This window comes from Vicia villosa, linkage group LG4 (assembly GCF_029867415.1).
Source record: "Vicia villosa cultivar HV-30 ecotype Madison, WI linkage group LG4, Vvil1.0, whole genome shotgun sequence".
NCBI classification, from domain to species: domain Eukaryota; kingdom Viridiplantae; phylum Streptophyta; class Magnoliopsida; order Fabales; family Fabaceae; genus Vicia; species Vicia villosa.
The window spans coordinates 174618565-174643989 of record NC_081183.1 but is presented as its reverse complement, the minus strand read 5'-3'; the positions used below and the strand labels follow the sequence as shown (position 1 = coordinate 174643989).

Genomic DNA, 25425 nt, shown 5'->3' with positions numbered 1-25425 from the left:
CGCATCCAAGTCTCTATGGTTTTGATAATGCTCGCCGACCAATTATACACAGTTATAAAATGTATCATCTTACTTTGTAATACAAATTTCACCAATTGGAATCTTCCGACCATGGATAACAAACTAGATTTCCAAGCCCCAAGCCTGATTCTAATTCTGTCAGCCACAAATTGAAATGAGACGCTTTTGGCCAGTCACTGAAGATGGGAGCCCCCAGATAAATGAACAGAGGGTAGGCAATTGAAAAGCCCAGTAAATATTCAAGTCTTTGAAGTCTAGAAACCGGCATCTCACCTGCAAAAATAAGGGATTTAGCATAATTACAAAACTGACCAGAGCATAAGGCATAATCATTTAAGAGTTTAGCAATGGCAGTCAAAAATTTACGGTCCCCTCGACAAAAAATTATAATGTCATCCGTATAAAGGTTGTGGGAGGGGACAACGTAGTTCTTAGAAGTCTTAATGAGATTGATCTTATTCTTCTTAACCAACTTGCTAATACCCCTACTAAGAACCTCCTTAGCGATACAAAAAAGCAGGGGATAGAGGGGGTCGCCTTGCCTAACCCCATTGGAGCATTTGAAATACCCCACTTGTTTGCCATTAAGGCCAATAAACAAATGAGCATAATTAAGAATGGCCTTAATCCAATTGCAAAATTCTCATTGAAGCCAAAACACTCCAGAGTTTTAATAATAAACGGCCAGCTGAGAGTGTCGAAAGCCTTAGAAATGTCAATCTTAAGGGCAACATTCCCACTAAAATTTTTATTATTAGGGAGATTGATAGTCTCAGAGGTAAGGCAAATGCAGTCCTTAATATTTCTACCATGAATGAAGCCTTTTTGCTCAAGAGAAATTAAGGAAGGAAGAATGGAAGAAAGTCTGTCAGCAATAATTTTAGTGATGATCTTGTGTTTAAAATTTGCAAGTGCTATAGGCCTAAACTGATTCAAAGAGCTAGCAGAGGTATTTTTAGGAATAAGAACAATGGTGTTAGCATTGTAATTAGGAGGGATCAAGCCCTGCCAAAAGAAAGAACATATTGCGTTAATAACATCAAACTTTATAATATCCCAGTATTTTTGGAAGAAAAAGGCTTCAAATCCATCCGGGCCCGAGCAGAGTCAGCATTAAGCGTAAGTATCGTATTTTGGATCTCATCAGCAGAAGGAGTCATGATGAGGACAAAATTGGTTTTATCATCCCCTAATGTGGGAATGATGTCATGAATCATGCCATTGTCTTGCAAAACAGCATTGCAATTGAACAAGTTATTTAAATGAGATTCAATATGATCTTCTAAAATAGAATTGTCAGTGATGAGAGTGTCCTAATGTTTAAGACAGAGATAATTTTTGTTTTCCTTCTTATTTTAGCGTACTAATGAAAATACCAAGTATTACAGTCCCCGACTAAGTGCCCATTGAGCCTAGATTTTTCTTTCCAGAAATCTTCCTCAATGTTAAGAGACATCTCAAGGTCATGTTGAGCTTTAACCTCTTTAGATTGCCTCAAGTCATCATAGTCATTCCTAGCAATATCAGCATGTATCTCTTTCAGCACTGTTTCAGCATCTGAAACTTTGTTTATAACATTACCAAAAATGTTGATTTTCATTCAATTTGATGTAATGCATATTGTGTTTGCGTGTATATATCTATATATAAATATATATATATATATATATATATATATATATATATATATATATATATATATATATATATATATATATATATTATTTTTTAATGAAAATTATGTATTTGCTTTATGGTTATATAAACTAAATATTATAATATTATAATAGTCTATTAATTAGAAAATTTTCAAACTTGTAAGTTTATTTAATTTTAAACTTACAAATTATTTCAGTTATCTAAAGTATGGTTTCTGAAATTTATTATTAATTTTTAAATTTATTAAAAGTTTATTGTTATAAGATATTTTTGGATTACCCTAAGGTTGATTAATTGTTGTTGTAGTGAATGAACATGTGTGTTGATAATATATGTGCATTATTAGTTTTATTTATATATTCAAAGCTAAAAAAAAAATTATTGATGCATATGTAATGCCAAATATATGAATGATTATTAATTAAAATTTGATTCATTATTCTTTCACTCTAATCTAAAGATATTTATGTTTTGGTCTTTAAAAGGTTGAATTTCTTTGAATGGAAAAAAAAAGAAGTAGAATTTCACCTATGTGTGTTGACTCTTGACTTGCCTCTTTTAAAAGAGAAACCTATTATTATTGATGATTATTGTAGTAATGAAGATAAAATCCACTACAAGGCTTGAGAAAAGTCTTATAGAGAAAATTTTAAAGTCTATATGAATGTGCATTGTAAGGAACAACAAAGCGAATCTTCCTGAAATCAAAAATGAAAAATTATGAGTTTCGTAGAAGATCGCTCTCAAACAGCTGATAAGTCTCTTGAAGGGACCTTAATGAATACTTTAATCACCATAAAGTTTGATGAGTCTCATACTATGCGTGATCATATCAACGAAATGACTAGTATTGTAGCAAACCTTAGTCATTAAGAATGTTAATGAAAATTTTCTTGTATAATTCATATTGAATTCATTATTGTCTCAACATGGGACTTTTCAAATGAACTATGATACCATGAAAGATAAATGAAATATGTGTGAATTGCAAAATATGTTGGATCATGAGAAACTCGAATCAAGGAAATCATTATATCCATATGGTAAATCATCAAAGATCTAGAAATAAATGTGAAAAAACTATGGAAAGGGAAAATAACCATTAAAATTTTCGAGTCTTCTACCAGAATTTAGAAAAAGAAATAAAAATCAAGAATTGTTACTTCTGTGGAAAACTTAGACATTACCAAATGAATTTCCCAAAAGTAAGGCTTGGTTCGAACATAAAGGTATACATGATGCTTAGGTAAATTTTGAATTAAACTTAACAAAAGTTCGACACAATTCTTAGTCGACTTACTCTCAATGCACAATTCATGTTTCTAATTTGACGTGTGTGTTAAAATCTGATATCTCAAATTCATAACCTGTAAGATATGATTATCACTTTACTCATACAATAATTTCTATTAATTATTGTTGTCCAATTTTACAATAAGTTTTAACTAAAAATAGTTTAAGAATTGCATATTTTAAACATGTCTCTCACTTTAGTCATACTTAATATACAATTAAATAAATTATCTATTATATATATTTTATTACTTTGATACAAATATAACAAAGTTAAACTTTTTAATATAAATAATTGACATGTTCAAACATAAAACTATTTGTCTCCTGAATATTTACGAGCAACAACTTTTACTATTACAAAATGTAAGTCTTTTTAGACATGAAAATTTCATTTGTTTTTGGAGATCTTTAATAGTGTACAATACTTGTACACCCTCGAAATGATCCCAAATGGCACTATGACATATATTTACCACCTCCAATTTTTCTAAGTTATTGAGTATTTTACATAGAGCTTTAAGGTTCACCATAATATTATGAAAACATAAGACCTTCAAATTAGGGGTGTATATAACCATGAGATCTGCATGACATATTTCAAAGTTGCAAGTGAATTTTAGTTTTGAAATGTTCTTGCAATTCTTACTAATGGCGGAAAAAATGCAACTTGATGTAATCCTTGAGGTAATAGTTATGGATTAAAGGCCTCTCCATGTTTTCATCGCACTTTCTATTCCAGACGTGGATAAGTTTACATTAAGAGGAAGTACTAACTGCTTTAGATTTGGTGTTCTGCAAAACAAATAAAACACATTAAAATACTATAAAACTTATATGGCGGAAAATATTTAAATCCACAAAATTATTAACATCCAAAATTTAATTCAAAAAGATATATTTGTTACACAGCCCCTAATTGAGCAAAAAAAAATCATGAAAATATTAATAGCTAGTCCTACATTATTATTAGTTGTCAAGAAAAAAGAATGGCTTTAAAATAATACCTTTCAGCTACATAGGTTAATTGTGCATCCGACAAATATGCAAAGAAGTTGAGTTTTAAGCAATTTGTATTATAATTGCTCAAACTTAAAGCATAATTCAAGAATTTCATCAATTTATATCTTGAATTTGTATCTTCCCTCCAAGTTCCTGGCAATAAAGGTATATTACTAAAAATATTAGGGTTTAATCGAGATAGATCAATCTTAGCCCATAGTAAAGGGTCACGGCAAGTTTGGTTCCGTGATTTGCACACCATAGAAGCAATTGAAAGTTCAACAACATTAAGTTTCATGAAAATTTAGATTAAAATATCATAGAACAAAACTTGGATGGATATTCCATTAGCGGAGTTTATTCTCTTCATTGTTTAATCTGCACAAATTATTAATTAATACATTAAAAATTGTATATTTCAAACTAAAACTTATAAGAAAAACCAAATCAATAAAATTAATCATAAAAATATAGATTATGACTCTTTTCTAAAATATAACATCAACAATATATTCTCAATTCAATGTAATATGATAATATTTTGAAACTCGCTTAGTCAAATTAAAATGGTCTAACTAAACTAATGTTTATTAATGTTTTAAAATATCTAGAGAAAAAAAAAACAATGGTTAATATCAAACAAGAGATCCTTTAAATATAACATTTGTAATAAGCAATTCAACGATCTAAATCTATAATAGTTTAATTGGATAACAAAAGACCTCTCATTTCTAAAAAATACACTTATATAAAGAGTGTTATACATTTAACAAAGTATTCAACAAACAATAGTACTTCAAAAATTAAGATTTGTTAAGCAACTAAATAAAATGATTTAAAATAATACCTCTTCTCCTTAACTCCTCTCGAAGGTTGGATGGAAATGTAAGAAATGTAATACTCTTATGTGCATGGAAATGTATGAGTTGTTGATTTATACTTGAGTCTTCTTTAAAATATATAGCCATGAATTTCAAATGTATGAGATTTGATATCAATTAGAATAAGACAATATTAAATTTATTTACAAAAAATATGAGATTTAGTTTCTATCCATATCAATTATGTACTAAGGATATTTTCCTTTAAATTAAAAATGGCATTCATCCCTTTTTTTCCATTTTCATGGAGGATTGTAAGAAACCATAAAAGTTAAAACGTTGATTAAAATTATTATTTTAAGTGAAATTAATCCTTTTTTGTCATTTTCATAATAGATTGTAAAAAATAAATCTGGCTGGTCACCAGAAAAGTTAAAATTTAAATTAAATATATGTACATGCAGTATTAATATTTTTTATCCTTATAATTAGTAGAATATTAATTACGTACACATTAATTTTGTAGAAAGAATATTTTACCCAATAATTAAAAAGGATATTATAAATGAGATTCATCCTTTTTCGTCACCTCCATAAAAGATTGTGAAAAATAAATATGGTTGATTTTCATAAAAGTTAAAATATAAATTAATTACTATTTAAATATATTTTAATTTTTTTATAAATCTGGCTGGTTACCAGAAAAGTTAAAATTTAAATTAAATATATGTTTTTTTTTTTGGAAATAAGGGAATATATTATTATTACCAAAAACAGTTACAAAACAAGCGACCCATAGGGTCCAGCATATGGGAACAAACCCACTCAATACATCATTAAGAAAGCTAGATTTTCTCTAAGCTTTGGAACATCCCAAGCTCTATTGACAATATTTTCTATAATATGAGTAACTATCTCACTATCTATGGTATCCTTTCTATACACTTTCCTATTTCTAGGCATCCATATAGCATATATACTTTCAGCCATAGCTATTTTGAAGAAGTTTTTCCTCCAGTTTCTGCTTCTACAGAGTTTAATCTCCCATTCCTTTACTTGCAACCAACCACTATCATGGTGCTTAATGTGAAGCCACCTCATGACAACCTTCCATATACTTTGAGTTTCTCTGTATTCAAAAAATAGGTGTTGTAAAGTTTCAGCTTCAACACAGAATTCACACTTGCTATCACTTATGAAGCCAAATTTGACCAATCTATCTTTGGTAGCAAGTCTACCATGACAAGCTACCACAAGACAATTTTTGCACGGGGTCTAGCCTGATTCCCCATGACCAGACTCTTCCAGTCTACATCAGTAGATTGTTCCAAAAAATACATGTACACCAGCTTCATCTTAAACTCTCTGGCTTTGGCTCACATGCTCCCACTGTACAGAATTCTTAGCTTGATCCCTCACCTGCAGAATCGTTTTAAACACCCAAGAGAAAGAGTCTTTACTTTGCATCTCCATGACTGTGCCATTTTTCACATAGTATGTGTGGATCCACCTCACCCACATACTATCCTCCTTCTTACACAGATTCCAAAGCAATCTTACCATACAAGCCTTATTCCAAGCTGACATATTGATGATGTTCAAACCTCCCTTCTGTTGCACATGGCAAACTCTATCCCAAGCAATAAGATATTTTTTGGCTTTGATGTCTTTCCCAGTCCAAAAGAACACTCTACACATAGCTTCAATCCTTTTAAGCACACCTTTTGGGAGAGGGATGCATTGCATCCAATAGTTTGCAATGCCAAAGATGGTGCTTTGTATCAATTGTACTCTCCCAGCATAACTAAGGAGATGTGAGCTCCAGTGTCTCATACGATCTCCAATCTTATCACAAAGTTCAAGACAATGCTGGCTGCTGAGTTTCCTGCTCACCAATGGTATGCCTAGATACCTAAAAGGAAGTTTTCCAGTACTGAACCCAGTTACATCTTCAATACACTGTTGCTCCTCAGTTTTCATACCTCCATAATATGCTTTGCACTTAGCTGGATTAACCTTTAGTCCCGTTGACTTAGAAAAGCTATTAAATACATTCATCATCAATTGGACAGACTTGGTCTCACCCTTGGAAAAGAGTAAAAGATCATCTGCAAAGCTTAGATCAATCAACTCAACATTCTTACATTTGTTGTGGTATTTGAACTCAGTGTGCTTCAGCTCCTCCATCTTCCTGTGCAAGTACTCCATGACTATAACAAATAATAAGGGAGAGATTGGATCCCCTTGTCGTAGCCCTTTTGCAGCAGTCATTTTTCTAGTTCTATTACTATTTATGCTGAATTGGTAAGTCACAGTAGTAACAACTTTCATGATCCATCCAATAAATCTTCTAGGGAACCCTATCTCAGCAAGGATTTGTTCAAGAGCCATCCAATCCACAGAATCATAGGCCTTCTTGATATCCATCTGCAGCATGCATCTTGGTGCCCCCCCTTTTCTACTGTATCCTCTAATGAGTTCATAAGCAACCAAGACATGGTCATGGATTTTCTTCCCTGGAATGAAGGCAGCTTGGTTTCTACTAATAATTGAATTCAGAACTTCACTTTTCCTTCCAGCCATAGTCTTTGATATCAGTTTGTATATTGTTGAGCAACATGAGATAGGCCTGAAATCTCTCAGCATACAAGTTTGGTTATGCTTTGGGATTAGAGTCACCAATGTAGAATTGATCCTAGGATCCATCTTCCCATCCTCAAAAAACATTCTCACAGTCTTCATCATATCAACTTTCACAGTTTTCCAAGAATGTTTAAAAAAATTTGCTCCAAAACCATCAGCCCCTGGAGCTTTTAGGTCTCCCAAGCTCTTTAGGGCTGATTCCACTTCCTTCTCAGTGATTGGTCTGATGAGTCCTCTCCTTTGTTCCCTATTGAGTTGCTTGCCAGACCTCATAGCCATAATGTCAATACCTTCCAGCCCTGTGTCAGCAGTTCCCATCAACCTGCCATAGAACTCCAGGATTTCTCTTTCTATATCATCCTGCTCAAGCAATTCAGTACCATCTTCTTTGCATAACTTGTTTATCACTTTCTGTTTGTTTTTTCTTTTCAGAGATGCATGGAAGAATACATTATTACCATCTCCAAGTCTTATCCACTCAATTTTCGCCCTTTGTCTAAGAATTTTCTCCTCAGTTTCACTTAGCTAAAATAATCTCCTCAGTGCATACTTTCTCTTGCATAATCAATTGTCGATTCATCCTATCCTGTCTCAATTCTATTTGGGCTTTTGTAAGATTCTCTCGACACTTTTCAATCTGCCTCTTTATTCCAATCAAGGGCTTACTCAAATGTCTAATAACATGTTGCATTCTCATCAATTTATTCCAGAGTCAATTTTGAGGAGCTCCTTTCACTTGCCTCTTCCAGTTATGATTTACAGCCTCATGGTACCCACATCTATCAATAACAACATTTATGAATTTGAAATTGCTCTTTCTCCTCATTCTCTCTTCATCCTTTTTCATGCAAAGGATAGCATGGTCAGAAACTCCAGGCTCCATCACATATACAGTTTTATCACTATTCTGCCGGATCCAGTCCAAATTGCCAAGAACCCTATCAATGCATGAGTATATAGGATCTTGAGAGTGTTTGTTAAACCAAGTAAACTTCTCCCCTTTTCTATCAATCTCAAACAGGCCAGCTTCATTCATCATGTCCCTTAAATCACAAAATTCAGCCTCTTTCACCTTTTTTCCTCAAATTTTATCATGCACTCCTAAGACATTATTGAAATCTCCAAGAATACTCCAAGGACCAGTCTGAGTATCACCTACCCTGCCAATATCTCTCCAAAGGATTTTCCTCATTTCAAGCTTATTGGAGGCATACACAGCAGTGATCCAGTTCACAAAGTCACCCTTGTTATTATGTACACTACAATGTATCATTTGATCAGTTTGAATACATTTCTTGATTTGCACTCTACTATCATCCCACAAAATCCAAACTCTGCCATTAAGATGTTTCTCATAGTTATCAATATAACTCCATTTATTACCAAGCCATCTCCCACACTCTTTACCTTTTTCTTTTTTCACACGGGTTTCTAGTAAAATAGCAATATCAGGTTGCAAATTATAAAGACGGGAGCTAATCTCTTTCACTTTTGCAATCTTATTTAACCCCCTTACATTCCAAGTTACTATCATTTATCAATAAGAGGATTCACCTGTGGCCCTCTCCACTCTCCCAAGGTGTGAAAACCATTCTGACTAAAAATATGCTTAAGACTAAATATATGTTTATGCAATATAAATATTTTTTATCCTTAATTGATATAATATTAATTAAGTACACATCAATTTTGTACAAATAATATTTTATCCAAAAATTAAAAATAGTATTATAAATGAGATTCATCCTTTTTCGTCACTTCCATAAAAGATTGTGAAAAATAAATATGGTTGGTTCATAAAAGTTAAAATATAAATTAATTACTATTTAAATATATTTTAATTTTTTATATATTTATCTATTATGGGAACAATTATATTTTGTCCCTAATTACAATAATAATAATTACACATGGATTATATCATCAATAGATTAAAATATTGTTATATATTATTTCATCATTTATCTTCACTTCCATTAAAAAAATTGTAAAAAAATAATATTGTTGGTTGCCATAAATTTAAATTGTAATAATTTAGATTTAATTTTTTAATTCTTTTATATATATATATATATATATATATATATATATATATATATATATATATATATATATATATATATATATAATTAAATAAATAAAATGACTCTTGTAAAATTATGTTATTAAAATAATATTAAAAATTGTGATTTAAATAAAGAGGTATTATTCAAATTATATGAAGAAGTTTTATTCATTATATATATGAAGGAATATTATTCATATAACATGAATGGGTGTTATCGGAATAAAAAGATGTTATTTAAATTAAGTGAAAATGTTTTTTATGATGTGGTATGAATAAAATATATAAATAGTGGTGACTTGATAGGAGTCAAAACACATTAATACATGACCATGTTTATGGCTATTGTAACACATGGTGGTCCATACATGAAATCTTCGAAATGGCTAGTTAGATCTTGTACTTTAAGCATTCTTTAATTTTTTTGGGAGAACTTCTAGGCTTCAGTTGTTGGTTGAACTTTTCTGATGGATTCCTTGGCATTCTTGGGTTCAATTTTAGAGATAAAACACATGTTAGAATTAATTCCTTGGATCTGGTAATGACTCATTCATTTAGATCCTCGATCACATTTTCTATTGGATGATATTTGTGAATTCTTTTGGATGACCTTTTGTTGACATGAGACATTATCCTCCTCGTCTTCTGATTTTTCATCTCTAGGTGACGTAATGATGTGGGTTCCTTTATCAGATACATCTGCCGTGACATTTTTTCAGAAGAAATGGGCTCCCTATCTTCTTTACAGAACTCATGGTGTTATGTGTCATTAACAATAACATTGATAGACTCCATCAAGATTCTTGTGCGATTATTAAGTACTTTGTATGCCTTACTATTTGTAGAGTATCCCAAGACGATTCCTTCATCACTTTTAGAATCTAAATTGGGTTTTTACTCTTGATCAGATAGGATGTAACATTTGCTTCCAAGAACATGAAAGTACTATACACTTGACTTTCTTCCTTTCCATATTTTATAGTGAATAGATTTGGTTCCTGGTCGAATGGACGCACCTTTGTGAATTAACATGCAGTATTCATGGTTTTCGCCCAAAAGTAATAGGGTATATTTTTAGCATGAAGTATGACCCTGGCCATTTCTTGAAGTGTTCGATTCTTGGGTTCAACAACCCATTTTATTAAGGATTGATGGGGTCTGAAAACTCATGAGATATATCTTCTGAAGAGAAGAATTGAGAAAAGCTAGTGTTCTCAAATTCTCTTTCATGATCACTGTGGATTCGAACAATGTTCTCGATTTCTTTCCCCTTCACACGCTGCGCATGTTGGCATAGGCTTTCAAAAGTGGTAAAAGTATGTGATTTTTCTCAAAGAAATTTAACCCACGTGTACCTTGAGTACTCATCAACACTGGCAAAGACATATCCTATCCCACCTAGGCTTTCTACTTGCATGGGTCCCATGAGATCCATGAAAATTAATTCAAGAACTCTGTAGGTAGTAAAATGTTGAATCTTCTTGTGAGACATCTTGGCATGTTTCCCTATCTGACAATCTCCATAAATCTCCCTTCTTCAATTTTGAGATTAGGAAGACCAATGATGACTTTATCTAAGGAAATAGTTCTCATACTTTTGAGATTTAGATGACCAAGTTTTATGTGCCACAATTTAGTTTCATCTACCTTGGAAATCATACAAGCGTGAAGTGATTCCTTCGATTGAGAACTTTGCATATAGGAATTGTCTTATGATCTAGTACCCTTCATTATTTGTTCTAGATGCTTGTTAGTGACAATACATTTAAAATGGTTGAAATTGACACATAATTCTTGATCACACAGTTGGCTAATATTGATGGAATTTGTAGTGAGACCTTAAACAAGGAGAACATCATATAGACTATGAAGGCCTGGGTAATCCTTCTTCCATTTTCCAATGATTTTTCCTTTACCTCAATCATCGAAAGTAACATAGCTATTGGAGCAAGGCTTTATCTCTTTCAAGTAATTATTTTCTCCAGTCATATGTGTCGAGTGGCAACTATCAAAATACTAATCTTCATGAGAGGAAGCTCTTAAGGAAGTGTGGGAAAAGTGGCTTGTAGTTACTTCTTTGGCTTTCCAAACTTGTTGACGAAGACCATCTTTTGAAGTGTTTCTGATGGGACAATGTTGATAATAGTAGTATGGTCTACCATACAATTTGTAGCAAAAATGTATTATATGACCTTGTTGACCACAATAGTGACGTATCCATGAAGCATTGTTATAGGCATTAGTGTGATGGTAATGATGTCATATAAGATGTTGTGACATATAATTTGACATAACGAACTCACTCTTTATCAGTCTTCCAAATGGTCCAGACTACAACATGTAAGATTATAGATATTAAAAAAAATAATATGGTCAGTTGTCATAAAACATAAATTATAATTAATTTATATTAATTTTAATTCTCATATATTTATATATTATTGGTAAAATTAGGTTTTATCTTTTAATTATCGAAATAAAATTAAATAAATCAAATGACTCATATAAAAAGATGTAATTCAAAATATATGAAAAAAAAATTATTTAAATAAAGAGGTGTTATTCAAATAATATGAAGAAGTTTTATTAAACTATTTGAAGGATTTTATTAAATTAACTTGAAGGGGTATTATACAAATAACATGAAGGGGTATTACTCAAATAAAGAGAGATGTTATACTCAAATAAAGTGAAAATGTTTTATTGGTACGAATAACATAAATAAATAGTGATGATTTGATTCGAGGTAAATTAAAATATATTATTGCACAAAGGACTCTCTTCCTTCCATAATTAATAGTTGGGTTAATAGTAGTTTACCCCCTGTAATATGAGCGTGTTTCGGTTTACCCCCCTACTGTTGTCAAAGGCAGGTTTTGGCAACGATTTTTTTGAAAAAACCGTTGCCTAAAGGTAGAGAGGGGGGAAAATCAAAATTCGCTAATATTACAGGGGAGAGAATTACTATTAACCCTTAATAGTTTCTCTACCAAATAGCTACCAAACAAGATTTTAAAAAAAGTACGAATCAGAGGATTACGATTACCTTTAATCATGGTAAAAAAAAAAAAAGCTACGCATTTTGATGTCTTTGTGTGAGAATAATATATTCTAAGATCTAGGTAATGATATTTTCTTAATTAACTACATAATATGATTGAAATTAACGTATATGTGGTATTAGAACATGGTTATAAAATTATGTTTTTCATGAATGTTCAATTTCTTTTCAAATTTATTATGAACTTTAATAATGAAATGTTTTTTTTTAAAACTTGTTGTGTATATTTATGATTACCTTTTGATTAATGTATTAAGTGACTTCCATTCAATTTTATGTAATGCATATTGTATTTGTGTGTATATATCTATATATAATATTTATTTTTCAATGACACTTACGTATTTGCTCTATGGTTATATAAACTAAATATTATGATAGTTTGTTATAATTAGCATAAAGTTCAAATTTGTAAGTTTATTTAATTTAAAGTTAAAAATTATTTCAATTATCTAATGGATGGTTGCTAAAATTTATTAATTAATTTTTATTGATGCATATATAATGCCAAATAAATGAATGATTGTTAATTAAAATTTGTTCCATTATTCTTTAAGTCTAAAGATATTTATGTTCTGGTCTTTAAAACATTGAATTTCTTTGAATCAAAAGAAAGAAAAAAAAGAAGTAGAATTTCACTTTTGTGTGTTGACTCTTGAGTTGTCTCTTTTAGAAGAGAAACTTACTACTACTGTTGATAATTGTAGTAATAAAGATAAAATTCACTACAATGTTTGGGAAAAGTTTAACAGAGAAATTTTAAAGCCTATGTGAATGGGCATTGTAAGGAACACCAAATCAAGTCTTCCTAAAATTGAAAATGCAAAAGAATTTATGAGTTTTGTGGAAGATCGTTCTCAAACTATTGACAAGTCTCCTGGAGGAACATCAATGAATACTTTAATCACCATAAAATTTAATGGATCTCGTACTATGCGTGATCATATTAATGAAATGACTAGTATTGTAGTAAACCTTAAGTCATTAGAAATGAAATTGAATGAAAATTTCTTTGTGAAATTCATATTGAACTCATTAATGTCTCAACATGGGACTTTTCAAATGAACTATATATGAAACCATGAAAGATAAATGAAATATGTGTGAATTGCAAAATATGTTGGATCAAGAGGTAAAGCATCAAAGATCTATAAATAAATGTGAAAAAACTATGGAAAGGGAAAATAACCATTAAAAATTGTCAAGTCTTCTATCAGAATTTAAAAAAAGAAATAAAAATCAAGAATTATAATTTCAGTGGAAAACTTAGACATTACCAAATGAATTTCCCAAAATTAAGGCTTGGTTCGAACTTAAAGATATACATGATGCTTAGGTAAATTTTGAATCAAACTTAACTAAAGTTCGACACAATTCTTAGTCGACTTACTCTCAATGCACAATTCATGTTTCTAATATGATGTGTATGTTAAAATCTGATATCTCAAATTCATAACCTGTAAGATATAATTATCACTTTACTCATACAATAGTTTCTATTAATTATTGTTGTCCAATTTTACAATAAGTATTAACTAAAAATAGTTTAAGCATTGCATCTTTATCTTCAACTATGTCTCTCACTTTAGTCATACTTAATATACAATTAAATAAATTATCTATTATATATATTTTATTACTTTGATACAAATATAACAAAGTTAAACTTTTTAATATGAATAATTAACATGATATAAATTCTAAGTTCAAATATAAAACTATTTGTCTCCTGAACATTTACGAGCAACAACTTTTACTATTATAAAATATAAGTCTTTTTAGATATGAAAATTTCATTTGTTTTTGGAGATCTTTAATAGTGTACAATACTTGTACACCCTCGAAATGATCCCAAATGGCACTATGACAGATATTTACCACCTCTAATTTTTCTAAGTTATTGAGTATTTTACATAGAGCTTTAAAGTTCACCATAATATTACGAACACTTAAGACCTTCAAATTTGGGGTGTATATAACCATGAGGTCTGCATGACATATTTCAAAGTTGCAAGTGAATTTTAGTTTATAAATGTTCTTGCAATTTTTACTAATGGCGGAAAAAATGCGACTTGATGTAATCCTTGAGGTAATAGTTATGGATTCAAGGCCTCTCCATGTTTTCATCGCACTTTCTATTCCAGATGTGGATAAGCTTACATTAAGAGGAAGTACTAACTGCTTTAGATTTGGTGTCCTACAAAACAAATAAAACACATTAAAATACTATAAAACTTATATGGCAGAAAATATTTAAATCCACAAAATTATTAACATCAGAAATTTAATTCAAAAAGATATATTTGTTACACAATCCCTAAATGAGCAAAAAAAAAATCATGAAAATATTAATAGCTAGTCCTACATTATTATTAGTTGTCAAGAAAAAAGGATGACTTAAAAATAATACCTTTCAGCTACATAGGTTAATTGTGCATCAGACAAATATGCAAAGAAGTTCAGTTTTAAGCAATTTGTATTATAATTGCTTAAACTTAGAGCATAATTCAAGAATTTCATCAATTTATATCTTGAATTTGTATCTTCCCTCCAAGTTCCTTGCAATATAGGTATATTACTAAAAATATTAGGGTTTAATCGAGATAGATCAATCTTAGCCCATAGTAAAGGGTCACGGCAAATTTGGTTCCATGATTTGCACACCATAGAAGCAATTGAAAGTTCATCGACATTAAGTTTCATGAAAATTTGGATCAAAATATCATAGCACAAAACTTGGATGGATATTCCATTAGCGGAGCTTCTTCTCTTCATTGTTTAATGTTTCTGCACAAATTATTAATTAATACATTAAAAATTGTATATTTCAAACTAAAACTTATAAGAAAAACCAAATCAATAAAATTAATCATAAAAATATAGATTATGACTCTGCTCAGTAAAATATACCATCAACAATGTATTCTCAATTCAATGTAATATGATAATATTTTGAAACTCGCTTAGTCAAATTAAAATGGTCTAACTAAACTAATGTTTATTAATATTTTAAAATATCTAGAGAGAAAAAAATTGTTAATATCAAACAAGAGATCCTTTAAATATAACATTTGTAATAAGCAATTCAACGATCTAAATTTATAATAGTTTAATTGGATAACAAAAGACTACTCATTTCTAACAAAAGAATAATTATAGAGTTTTATACATTTCACAAAATATTCAACAAACAATAGCAATTCAAAAATAAAATTTGTTAAGCAAATAAATAAAATGATTTAAGATAATACCTCTTCTCCTTAACTCCTCAGTCCTCAGGAAAATTGGATGGAAATGTTAGAAATGTAACGCTCTTATTTGGATGAGTTGTTGATTTATACTTGAGTCTTCTTTAAAATATATAGCCATGAATTTCAAATGTATGAGATTTGATATCAACTAGAAAAAGACAACATTAAATTTATTTACAAAAAATATGAGATTTAGTTTTTGTCCATATCAATTATGTACTAAGGATATTTTCCTTTAAATTAAAAATATCATTCATCCCTTTTTTCCATTTTCATAGAGGATTGTAAAAAACCATAAAAGTTAAATTGATAAATTTAGATAGATTTTAATTCATAATATTATACTAATAGTTACACTCATTTATAACCTTTGATATGATTTTAATCTAATGGCTAGAAATACCCACTTAGTGACTCATGATTAATTCTTAAAATAGTTTCCTCCTATTTTTAGTAATAAATAATTTTTTAATTTATCAAATCATAATTTATTTTTCACATAAAAATATAAAATTAAAAAGATCTCTCCTACTTTTTCTAACAATTAAATTACTCTTCATTTTAAAAAAGAAAACTTGATTCTAAATATTTTTTTTTAAAAAGAAAACATGATTCTAAATAATTTTTATAAAACCAATCAAGCTTCTTAGAAAAAAACTTCTTTTTATTTTAAAACAAATTTACTTTTTTATTTTCTTTATATAAAATCATATTCTATTATTTAAAGTAAATACTGAAATTGTACCAATTTTAAATAGAATATAAAATAATGTTGAAAATGTGTATAAAAAATTAAATAATGAATACATAAATTTTTTGTTGAGAATTAAAAAAATATATATATAAAATGATTTTTTTTAAAAATAATAGAAAATTTAACTCTTTTATTATTCACTTCATATATATTTTTTCGGGTTAATCATTACTCATTATTTGTTATTTATTTTTATATTATACGACTTTGAATGATTTTTATAAATATATCAATTTTGTAGTGTAAAATAAGTAAATAAAATATAATTTTATTTAAATAAAATACTAAAATTTGTTTAAAGTTCAGAAAAAAATATTTTTTTAATTTAAAAATAATGTTTTTATTAATAAATATTAAAAAAAACATTACTTTTTTTGAAAAGATTAATAACATTAAGTGAATTGAATGTAATTTTATTTTATTAATGAACTTGATTTGTTTAAAATTGAGAATAAACAATATTTAATGAAAAATAACATTTGTTAATAAGAAATATATAAAATTACGTAGTTTTAAGAAATATTAATACTTTTTTGAAATACGTGATTTCTAATATTTCTTAATAAAAATATAATTTTTTAATTAAACAAATTTCAATATTTTTAAAAATAATATTATATTTTACTCACAACTATTATTATGTACTAATTATTCAATATATAGTTTTGTATCTTGTTTTACACATTTTTAGTATTATTTTGAATTATATTTAAAAATTAAAAAAATTTATTATTTACATGAGATAGCTTTTTTTTTAACTTTGAATAATGATTTTTTTTTTTAAATATTTAGAATCAAGTTTTTTTAACAACAATGTTTTCTTTTAAAAAATAAGAGTAATTTAATTGTTCGAAAAAGTAGGAGAGATCTTTTTAATTTTATGTGAAAATCAAATTATAATTTGATAAAATAAAAAATTATTTATTAACAAAAATAGGAGGAAACTATTTTAAGAAACAATCATGAGTCACTAAGTGGATATTTCTAACCGTTAAATTAAAATTATATTGGTGTAATAATTATTTTTATTCTTAATTATTAGAATAATAATTATGCGCCAATTTGATTCTAAGATTATTTCCCCCGGAAATTAAAATTATTATTTTAAGTGAAATTAATCCTTTTTTGACACTTCCATAATAGATTGTAAAAAATAAATCTGGCGGGTTACCAGAAAAGTTAAAATTTAAATTAAATATATGTACATGCAGAATAAAATTTTTTAATCCTTAATTAGTAGAATATTAATTACATACACATCAATTTCGTACAAAGAATATTTTATCCAATAATTAAAAATAGGATTATAAATAAGATTCACCCTTTTTCGTCACCTCTATAAAAGATTGTGAAAAATAAATATGATCGGTTTTCATAAAAGTTAAAATATAAATTAATTACTATTTAAATATATTTTAATTTTTTATAAATCTGGCTAGTTACAAGAAAAGTTAAAATTTAAATTAAATATATATACATGCAGTATAAATAATTTTTTATCCTTAATCAGTAGAATGTTAATTAAGTACACATCAATTTTGTACAAAGAATATTTTACCCAATAATTAAAAATAGTAATATAAATGAGATTCATCTTTTTGCGTCACCTCCATAAATGATTATGAAAAATAAATTTGGTTGGTTTTCATAAAAGTTAAATTATAAATTAATTACTATTTCAATATATTTTATTTTTTTATAAATCTGACGGGTTACCAGAAAAGTTAAAATTTAAATTAAATATATGTACATGCAGTATAAATATTTTTTATTCTTTATTAATAGAATATTAATTACGTACACATCAATTTTGTACAAAGAATATTTTACCTAATAATTAAAAATAATATTATAAATGAGGTTCATCCTTTTTCGTCACTTCCATAAAAGATTGTAAAAAATAAATATGGTTGATTTTCACAAACGTTAAAATATAAATTAATTACTATTTAAATATATTTTAATTTTTTAGAAATACCAGGAAAGTTAACATTTAAATTAAATATATGAACATGCAATACAAATATTTTTTATCCTTAATTAGTAAAATATTAGTTACATACACATCAATTTTGTCCAAAGAATATTTTACCCAATAATTAAAAATAATATTATAAAAGAGATTATTTTTTTCGTGACCTCCATAAAAGATTGTATGTAAAAAATAAATATGGTTGGTTTTCATAAAAGTTAAAATATAAATTAATTACTGATCTTATCTGATCAGATGGATATTTGTGGCCTGCAATAGGCTGGATCTTTAGTGAGCTGGGGTGGGTGTTTCAGGGAGCGCGTGGACTCCGTTTAATCCAGAGGATTGAGAATGAAGGAACCCTACGAGAAGGAGGTCCCCGACTGAAGGAGTAGACGAAAGTGCTTCAGGGAGCGTTTGCCCGACGTCGAGCAGGTGGCAGTGCTCGAGTCCTATCCTGCCCGACTGAGGGTTAGCGAAGTCGATTGGCAGATGGTCGCGTGCTCATGCAAGGCTGACGAGCATTCGGTTCAATTGACGTGCCCAGGCCACGTGCCGGGGAGGAATGTCCCATGGGCTGAGAGAGATTTGGGCCTTAGTCCAATTGGTCCTGGCACCGACCCAGTCCATAACAGGGAGCCCCCCAAGTCATAGTTTCTGGGCAGGAAGCTGTGACTTTATATCTGTCCAGTGTCGTTTCCGTCGGTTCTCGTCGAGAAATCTAGGACGAGACGAGCACGTGAGGAAAGGTGGACGGCCGTATGTGGCAGACACGCGCTGATGTGGCAACCTATTAAAACAGTAATAATAACCTAGGGACTAGGGTATGATGGTGGCGGCGCTTAAGGGGAGGCGTGTCAATCGTCATGACGCTTCGCCTTCCGTGCAGAAGTCTAAAAAAAGGGGGCAAAACCCTCATTTGGGGTTTTACGCTCCGGATTCTCATTGATTTTCCCTGCTCTCTCTCTGCTGCGTCAAAACTCAACGAGGTTCCATCGCACGCCCATCTCTTCTTCACAATGAATCCATCAGGTACGTTGCTAAAACCTTCTGGTTAGTTAGATTTGCGCACCTAGGGTTTCTTCTGTGTTCCGGGGAAGCTTATCCCCGATAGGTTTATTCCCTTAGTCGTGACCTAGGATAGAATCTTCAAGAGGTCCTTGGAAATTTGTAGGGGAATCTGCGCGAAGAGGGGGCTCCTCGGGTTGTTTGCGAAAAGCCCCTGGAAATGTTTAAGGGTCCCTTCAGGACATTTGTGTTTCGCCCCCGGGTAATTTTCGGGTGATCGAAGAGAGGGGACCACGTAGCCCAAGGAATTGGGCCGTCATTTGCCCGCTCTCCACCGACCAGATATGTTCTGCCTTTTCAGGGGATTGGTTTGCTATGTACGAGTATATCTTCAAGGAAGTTGGATTCCGGGCTCTCCTTCTCCAGCTTCCAAATTGCACTATTGGCGAACCTTAATCTGGCGCTTTCTCAACTACATCTGAATGCTTTTTATTTTATGCAAGCGTTCAAGATCGTGTGCGATTATCTGCGCGTCGGGGCCACAATGTCGTTGTTCTTTCGTTGTTTCCGTATTCAACAACAATCAGCCGGGGGACGACACAGTTGGGTCTCTTTCCTAAATATCGACTGTAGGATTTTTAAGATGTTTGTGGATTCTGTCAAGGATTTTAAATACAAATATTACTTGGTCCGTCCCGAGAGCGAAAGAGCGTATAATTCAGTCTTGAGGATGGTTTCCGTCACCGACGAGGATGGTCGGAGGGTCCTTGACGAGTATGGCCAGGTTAAGACCAAGTTGACGTCGTTACTCCCCTTTAGGTGGTGGAGAGTGCATTACCTCCACAACCCCAAGGACTATGCCTATGATGACGAGGACCTGGATGATCAGGACATATCAACTTATGTTGTCATGTGTCGATATGTAGAAGGTTCCACGTTGGCTCAATGGGTGACGAGGGCCAGAGACCCGGTGGTTGACGAACATGATAAAACTGTTTGGGAAGCCCGAGCCATAAATACCAAGGCCCTTCTTGATTGCACGACGGTCGAGGAGGCTAGGGCTCTGCTAGGTTGTTCGATTTTTTCTTTGTTTTGTAGTTATTTATTGTCTTGTGCTAACCGGTTTGTTTTATTTTGCAGATAGCATGGCGACGACCAACGAAAAACTTCTAAAATTGGCGCAGGATAACAAGAGACCGAGGAAAAAGTTGACCAGGATCGGGCAACAAGCGAGTAATAACAATGGTTCCCCTCGTACCGTCGTCAACCTCGACCAGGAAACCGCCGGGAATGAAAACAGCCGGGAAAGAGGCATCGTGACGGGGATGTTGATATCGTCTTGGAGGAGGGTCAAGAGAGGGTTTTTTTGATGCCCCCTGTTTCTCTGAGCCTGACTACTTCGACCGATTTCCTTTGAGCGTGCCTCCGACCGAAAGCCAGAAGATCGAGCAAATGGACCCCAGCGCTCGCGTAAAGCAACTTGCTGGCGATGGCGCTTCTATGATGCCGGTGCTGGTGATGGCGCAGATCTTGGCACGGGGAGGAACGGTCTCAGTGGCCGACCTGAAGAAGGCCCAAGACGCCTTGAAGGCTGCAGAGGATAAGCTCTGGAAGGTGGAGGTCGCCCTCAGCGTGTCCAAGGATAAGCTGAAGAAGAAGACTGACGAGCTAGAGAAGGTCGAGGATTGGAAATAAGAGAAGAAGAAACCGGTCGAGGATCTGGAGGTTGAGCGGAAGGTTGCTGAGGATGAGCCTGATGATGTGAATGGTCTCAGCAACTCGGGTTGCGTTGGTCGAGAAGATCGAGGCCCTACAGCTCGAGTGTTTCGACATGGGTAAGGCGGACTTCGAAATCACGGTGGATCAGTTGAAGTTCCTGAATCCAGGGCTAAATACCGAGGGGGTCATTCGGAGGTCGAAGATTGTCGACGGGCGGCTGATTCCTGGCTCACCAGAGGAGGATGAAGAAGAAGAATAGTTTGTTTCGGGCCTGCGTGTCCGTTTATGTTCAGCATGTGTGCCACCTTTGATTACCGTTTATGTGCTTTTTGGGGCATGCGTGCTCGTATTTTTGTAATACCCGAATATTGCCGACTATCTTGGCCGGTTTCCTTTTTGGTAAAATTCTATTCATATTAGTCTTTCGCGTACTTGAGATGCATATTTTTCTAAAGTATCTGTGTGTGCATGTTGAATTTTTATTTTTGCAAGTGTTGTATACTTGACCAAAGTTTTGGGTAGCGTTGCTAGACCTCAAAAGACCGTCTGTGGGGGGAACAAACCAAGTATAACAGAGCAGGTCTGTTAAATGACGAGCACGAGGCCACGGTCGGGGTCAAGTGCTCATGGCGTGAACGTTCCCATTATGAGCTGGGGTTCTGCCGACAAGGTACAACGGTGGCAGATCTAAGTGTAGCTTTCCTCCGTACCACGACGTGAGTCCTTATCCGAGGAGGTTACGTTGTTGGTAAGAGTTCTTCGGATAGAGATTGGATGATTTAGATGTAATATTGTCTGAGTAGGCACCATTTTTCGTTTTTTCGTAGACTCCATATGGGCCTTCCCAATTGGGGGCAAGTTTTCCTTCGCGCGAGTCCTTCGCGTTTCTATGTAAGACCAATGAGCTGATTTCGAACTCCCGTTTTACAAATTTCGAGTAGTGTCAAAGGGTTATTTGTTGTTTTAATTTTGTTTCGCGGAGGGATTCTCCTGATCTAATTTCTTCGTCCAGGTTGAGTTCCTCCCTCATAGCCTCGTCATTCAATTCCTCCTCGAGTGAGGATTCGGTACGGTGAGACGGTTCTCTGATCTCCACGCGGATGATTGCCTCGGTCCCGTAAGTTAATCGAAATAGAGTTTCCCAGGTGGTTGAATGCGGTGTGGTCATGTAGGCCCACGGCATGCTATGTATTTCCTCGACCCAACCTCTTTTGGCTTCGCCTAACCGGCGTCTGAGGCCCCAGAGGATTACCCTGTTTGCAGCCTCGGCTTGTCCGTTGGTTTGAGGGTATCGAAGGAGGTTAAATCTGTTTGGTCCCGAGCTTGGCTACGAATTCTTGGAATTTCGTGTCAGTGAACTGCGTGTCGTTGTCGGTTACTATCGCCCGTGGTACCCCGAAGTGGGCAAACACGTTCCTTTTATAGAAGCGGAGTGTGTTTCGCACTGTGATTTTTGCGAGCGCTTCGGCTTTGACCCATTTAGTGAAGTAGTCTACAGCGACGATCAAGTATTTTTTTTGGTACGAGCCAACGGGGAAAGGTCTGAGGATGTCCATCCCCCACCAGGCGAAGGTCCATGGGGAGGAAAGGGATTTTGACTCGTGAGGTAGAGCCAGTTGCATGTCGGCATGGTGTTGACATTTATCGCATTTTTGGACGTGACTTATGGCGTCCTGTTGCATGGTTGGCCAATAGTAGCCTAATCGGAGGGCCTTTCGGGCTAGGGAGCATCCACTGAGGTGCTGGCCGTTTATCCCTTCGTAGAGCTCTTGTAAGATTTTGTGGGCTTGGGATGCGTCGGCGCACTTGAGTAGGGGGATAGAGAATATGCGCCTATATAGTTTGTCTTTGACTATGAAATAAGAGCAGACCCTTCTTTTGGTCGAGGAGGCTTCTTTTGTGTTGGTGGGAAGTTCTCCTTTAGTGAGGAAGTTGTATACTGGGGTCATCCAGCATTGGTTGTCTTCTATTGCGTTTATCTTGAGCATAGTGGGTCGTGCGCCTACGCTCGGTCTTGGGAGTATTTCCTGGATCATAGATTTGTTACCCCGTTTCTTCCTAGTGCTCGCGAGCTTGGATATAACATCTACACGGGTTTTGTGTTTGCGAGGAACATGTCTGACGTCTGCTCGAGTGAAATTCTTCATTTTTTCTTTGACAAGGGTCAGGTACTCGATGAGGGTGTCGTTCTTTGCCTAGTAATCGCCGTTGACTTGAGAGGCAACGAGATGGGACTCCGTGTAGATTTCTACCTCTCGGGCTCCGATGTCCTCGGCCAGGCGTAGCCCGGCGAGGAAGGCCTCGTATTCGGTCTGGTTGTTCGAGGTGGGAAATGAGAGGACTAGGGAAACCTCGATGAAAAGGCCTTCCTTTTTTTTGAGGATAATGTCGGCCCGCTTCCCGTAGAGCTAGAGACTTCGTCGACGAAGATTTTCCATATGTTGGCTTCCGATGGATGGTGTTCATTCGCTGTCGTCTCAGCGAGAAAGTCAGCGAGGAAATGTGATTTGGGAGCTTTTCTGCTTTCTTATTGGAAGTTGAACTCAGACAATTTGAACGACCATTTGAGCATTCTTCCGGCCATATCAATTCGACCAAGGAGTTGCTTGATAGGTTGGTCGGTTATGACGACGACGGTGTGGGCTAGAAAGTAGTATCTAAGCCTTCGAGTGGCGGTGATCAGAGCCAATGCGACCTTCTCGATTTGCTGGCACCTGACTTCGGGTCCCTAGAGTGCTTTACTGGTGAAGTATACGGGTTTTTGACCGTTTTCAGTTTCTCGTATAAGGGATGCGCTAACGGTTTCGTTCGAGACAGATAGGTAGAGGTACAGTGTTTCCCTATCGTTTGGTCAAGTGAGGACCGAGGGTTGGGATAAGACTTGTTTGAGATGGAGGAGGGCCTGGTCGCACTCCCAATCCATTTGAAGGATGCCTTTTTTCGCAGGAGTTTGAAAAATGGGAGGGCTTGTTGGGCGGATTTCATGACGAATCTCGACAAAGAGGTGAGCCTTCTATTCAGTACTTGAATGGATTTCTTTGTGTTTGGGGTGAGAAGGTCGAAAAATGCTCGGCATTTGTCGGGGTTGGCCTCAATTCCTTGTTCGATGAGGTAAAAATCAAGGAATTTTCTTGCTTGGACTCCGAATATGCATTTCTCTGGGTTGAACCTCATGTTGCATTTCCTTGCTTGATCGAAGAAGCGTTCGAGGTGATCAGTATGGTCGATGTCTCCTCGTGATTTGACGATCATATCTTCCATGTACACTTCGAGGGTGTCACCATCTCCTCCTGGAACACTTTATTCATCATGTGTTGGTACGTAGCTCCGACGTTCTTAAGTCCGAAGGGCATTACATTATAGTAATAGTTCCTCGACTCGGTCATGAAGTCCGTGCATTGCTTGTCGCATTTCGCCATGGGAATTTGATTATATCCCGAATATGCATCCATGAAATATAGTAACTTATAGCCGGCCGAGTTGTCGACCAGCCTGTCAATATTAGGTAAAGGGTAGGCATCTTTGGGACAAGCCCTATTAAGATCAGTATAATCAACGCACATTCTCCATTTTCCATTAGATTTTTTAACAAGTACAACGTTTGAGAGTCAAGTTGAATACTTGGCCTCGAAAATAAAATTTGCCTCTAAGAGGTCTTTTACAGCTTTCTCGTCAGCCTCCGCTTTCTCGAGAGACCGCCTTCCCTTACATTGTACTACTGCCCTAGCGGCTGGATCAATGGCCAGTTGATGACAGGCGACCTCATGGTCGATTTCGGGCATCTTGGTTGCACTCCATGCGAAGAGACCTGCATTGTTACGCAGGCAGGCTACGAGCTGCTTCCGTGGGAGGTCGGGGAGGCCCTTCCCAATCTTCCCTCCTTTGTTGGGATCATCGCCGAGGAGGATGAGTTCGAAGTCCCCGTCGGGGATCAGACGGACAGGATGAACAGTTTCTGGCCGGGGCTCCTCTCTGTTCTTTAGCTCATCTTTGGTGAAGCGGGCGTCGAGGTCTACCGAGCTGACGTTGGGTTGTGTCTTCGGCTCTTCACGGGTAGACTTCTCTTCTGCTCGAGGCTTCTTATTGGAGATAATCGATTTGTATCCCTTGACGGACGCGTCGAAGACCCTCCTAACAGCTTCAATGTCGGCGTTAA

The 25425-nt window shown here is 33.7% G+C and overlaps 2 protein-coding genes across 2 annotated transcripts; both read right to left on the bottom strand.

The window, feature by feature from the left end:
* Positions 1–3674: 3674 nt before the first annotated feature.
* LOC131598352 (F-box/LRR-repeat protein At3g48880-like) lies at positions 3675–4273 on the bottom strand. The gene is made up of 2 exons (XM_058870965.1): positions 3981–4273; positions 3675–3768 (listed from the first exon to the last, which is right to left on the bottom strand). Exons 1-2 carry the CDS (start codon positions 4271–4273, stop codon positions 3675–3677), a joined length of 387 nt encoding a protein of 128 aa, XP_058726948.1.
* Positions 4274–14726: 10453 nt separating this feature from the next.
* On the bottom strand, positions 14727–15340 carry LOC131598351 (F-box/LRR-repeat protein At3g48880-like). Its single transcript, XM_058870964.1, has 3 exons — positions 14976–15340; positions 14876–14882; positions 14727–14762 (listed from the first exon to the last, which is right to left on the bottom strand). The coding sequence occupies exons 1-3, from the start codon at positions 15338–15340 to the stop codon at positions 14727–14729; spliced, it is 408 nt and encodes a 135-aa protein (XP_058726947.1).
* Positions 15341–25425: the final 10085 nt, after the last annotated feature.

Bases quoted from the DNA above. Each gene is read 5' to 3' on its own strand.
- LOC131598352 (XM_058870965.1), bottom strand. From the start codon at position 4,273: ATGAAACTTAATGTTGTTGAACTTTCAATTGCTTCTATGGTGTGCAAA. The intron at 3,769-3,980 runs GTATTATTTTAA...TTTGTTTTGCAG, and splicing joins TTAACCTATGTAGCTGAAAG to AACACCAAATCTAAAGCAGT.
- LOC131598351 (XM_058870964.1), bottom strand. From the start codon at position 15,340: ATGAAGAGAAGAAGCTCCGCTAATGGAATATCCATCCAAGTTTTGTGC.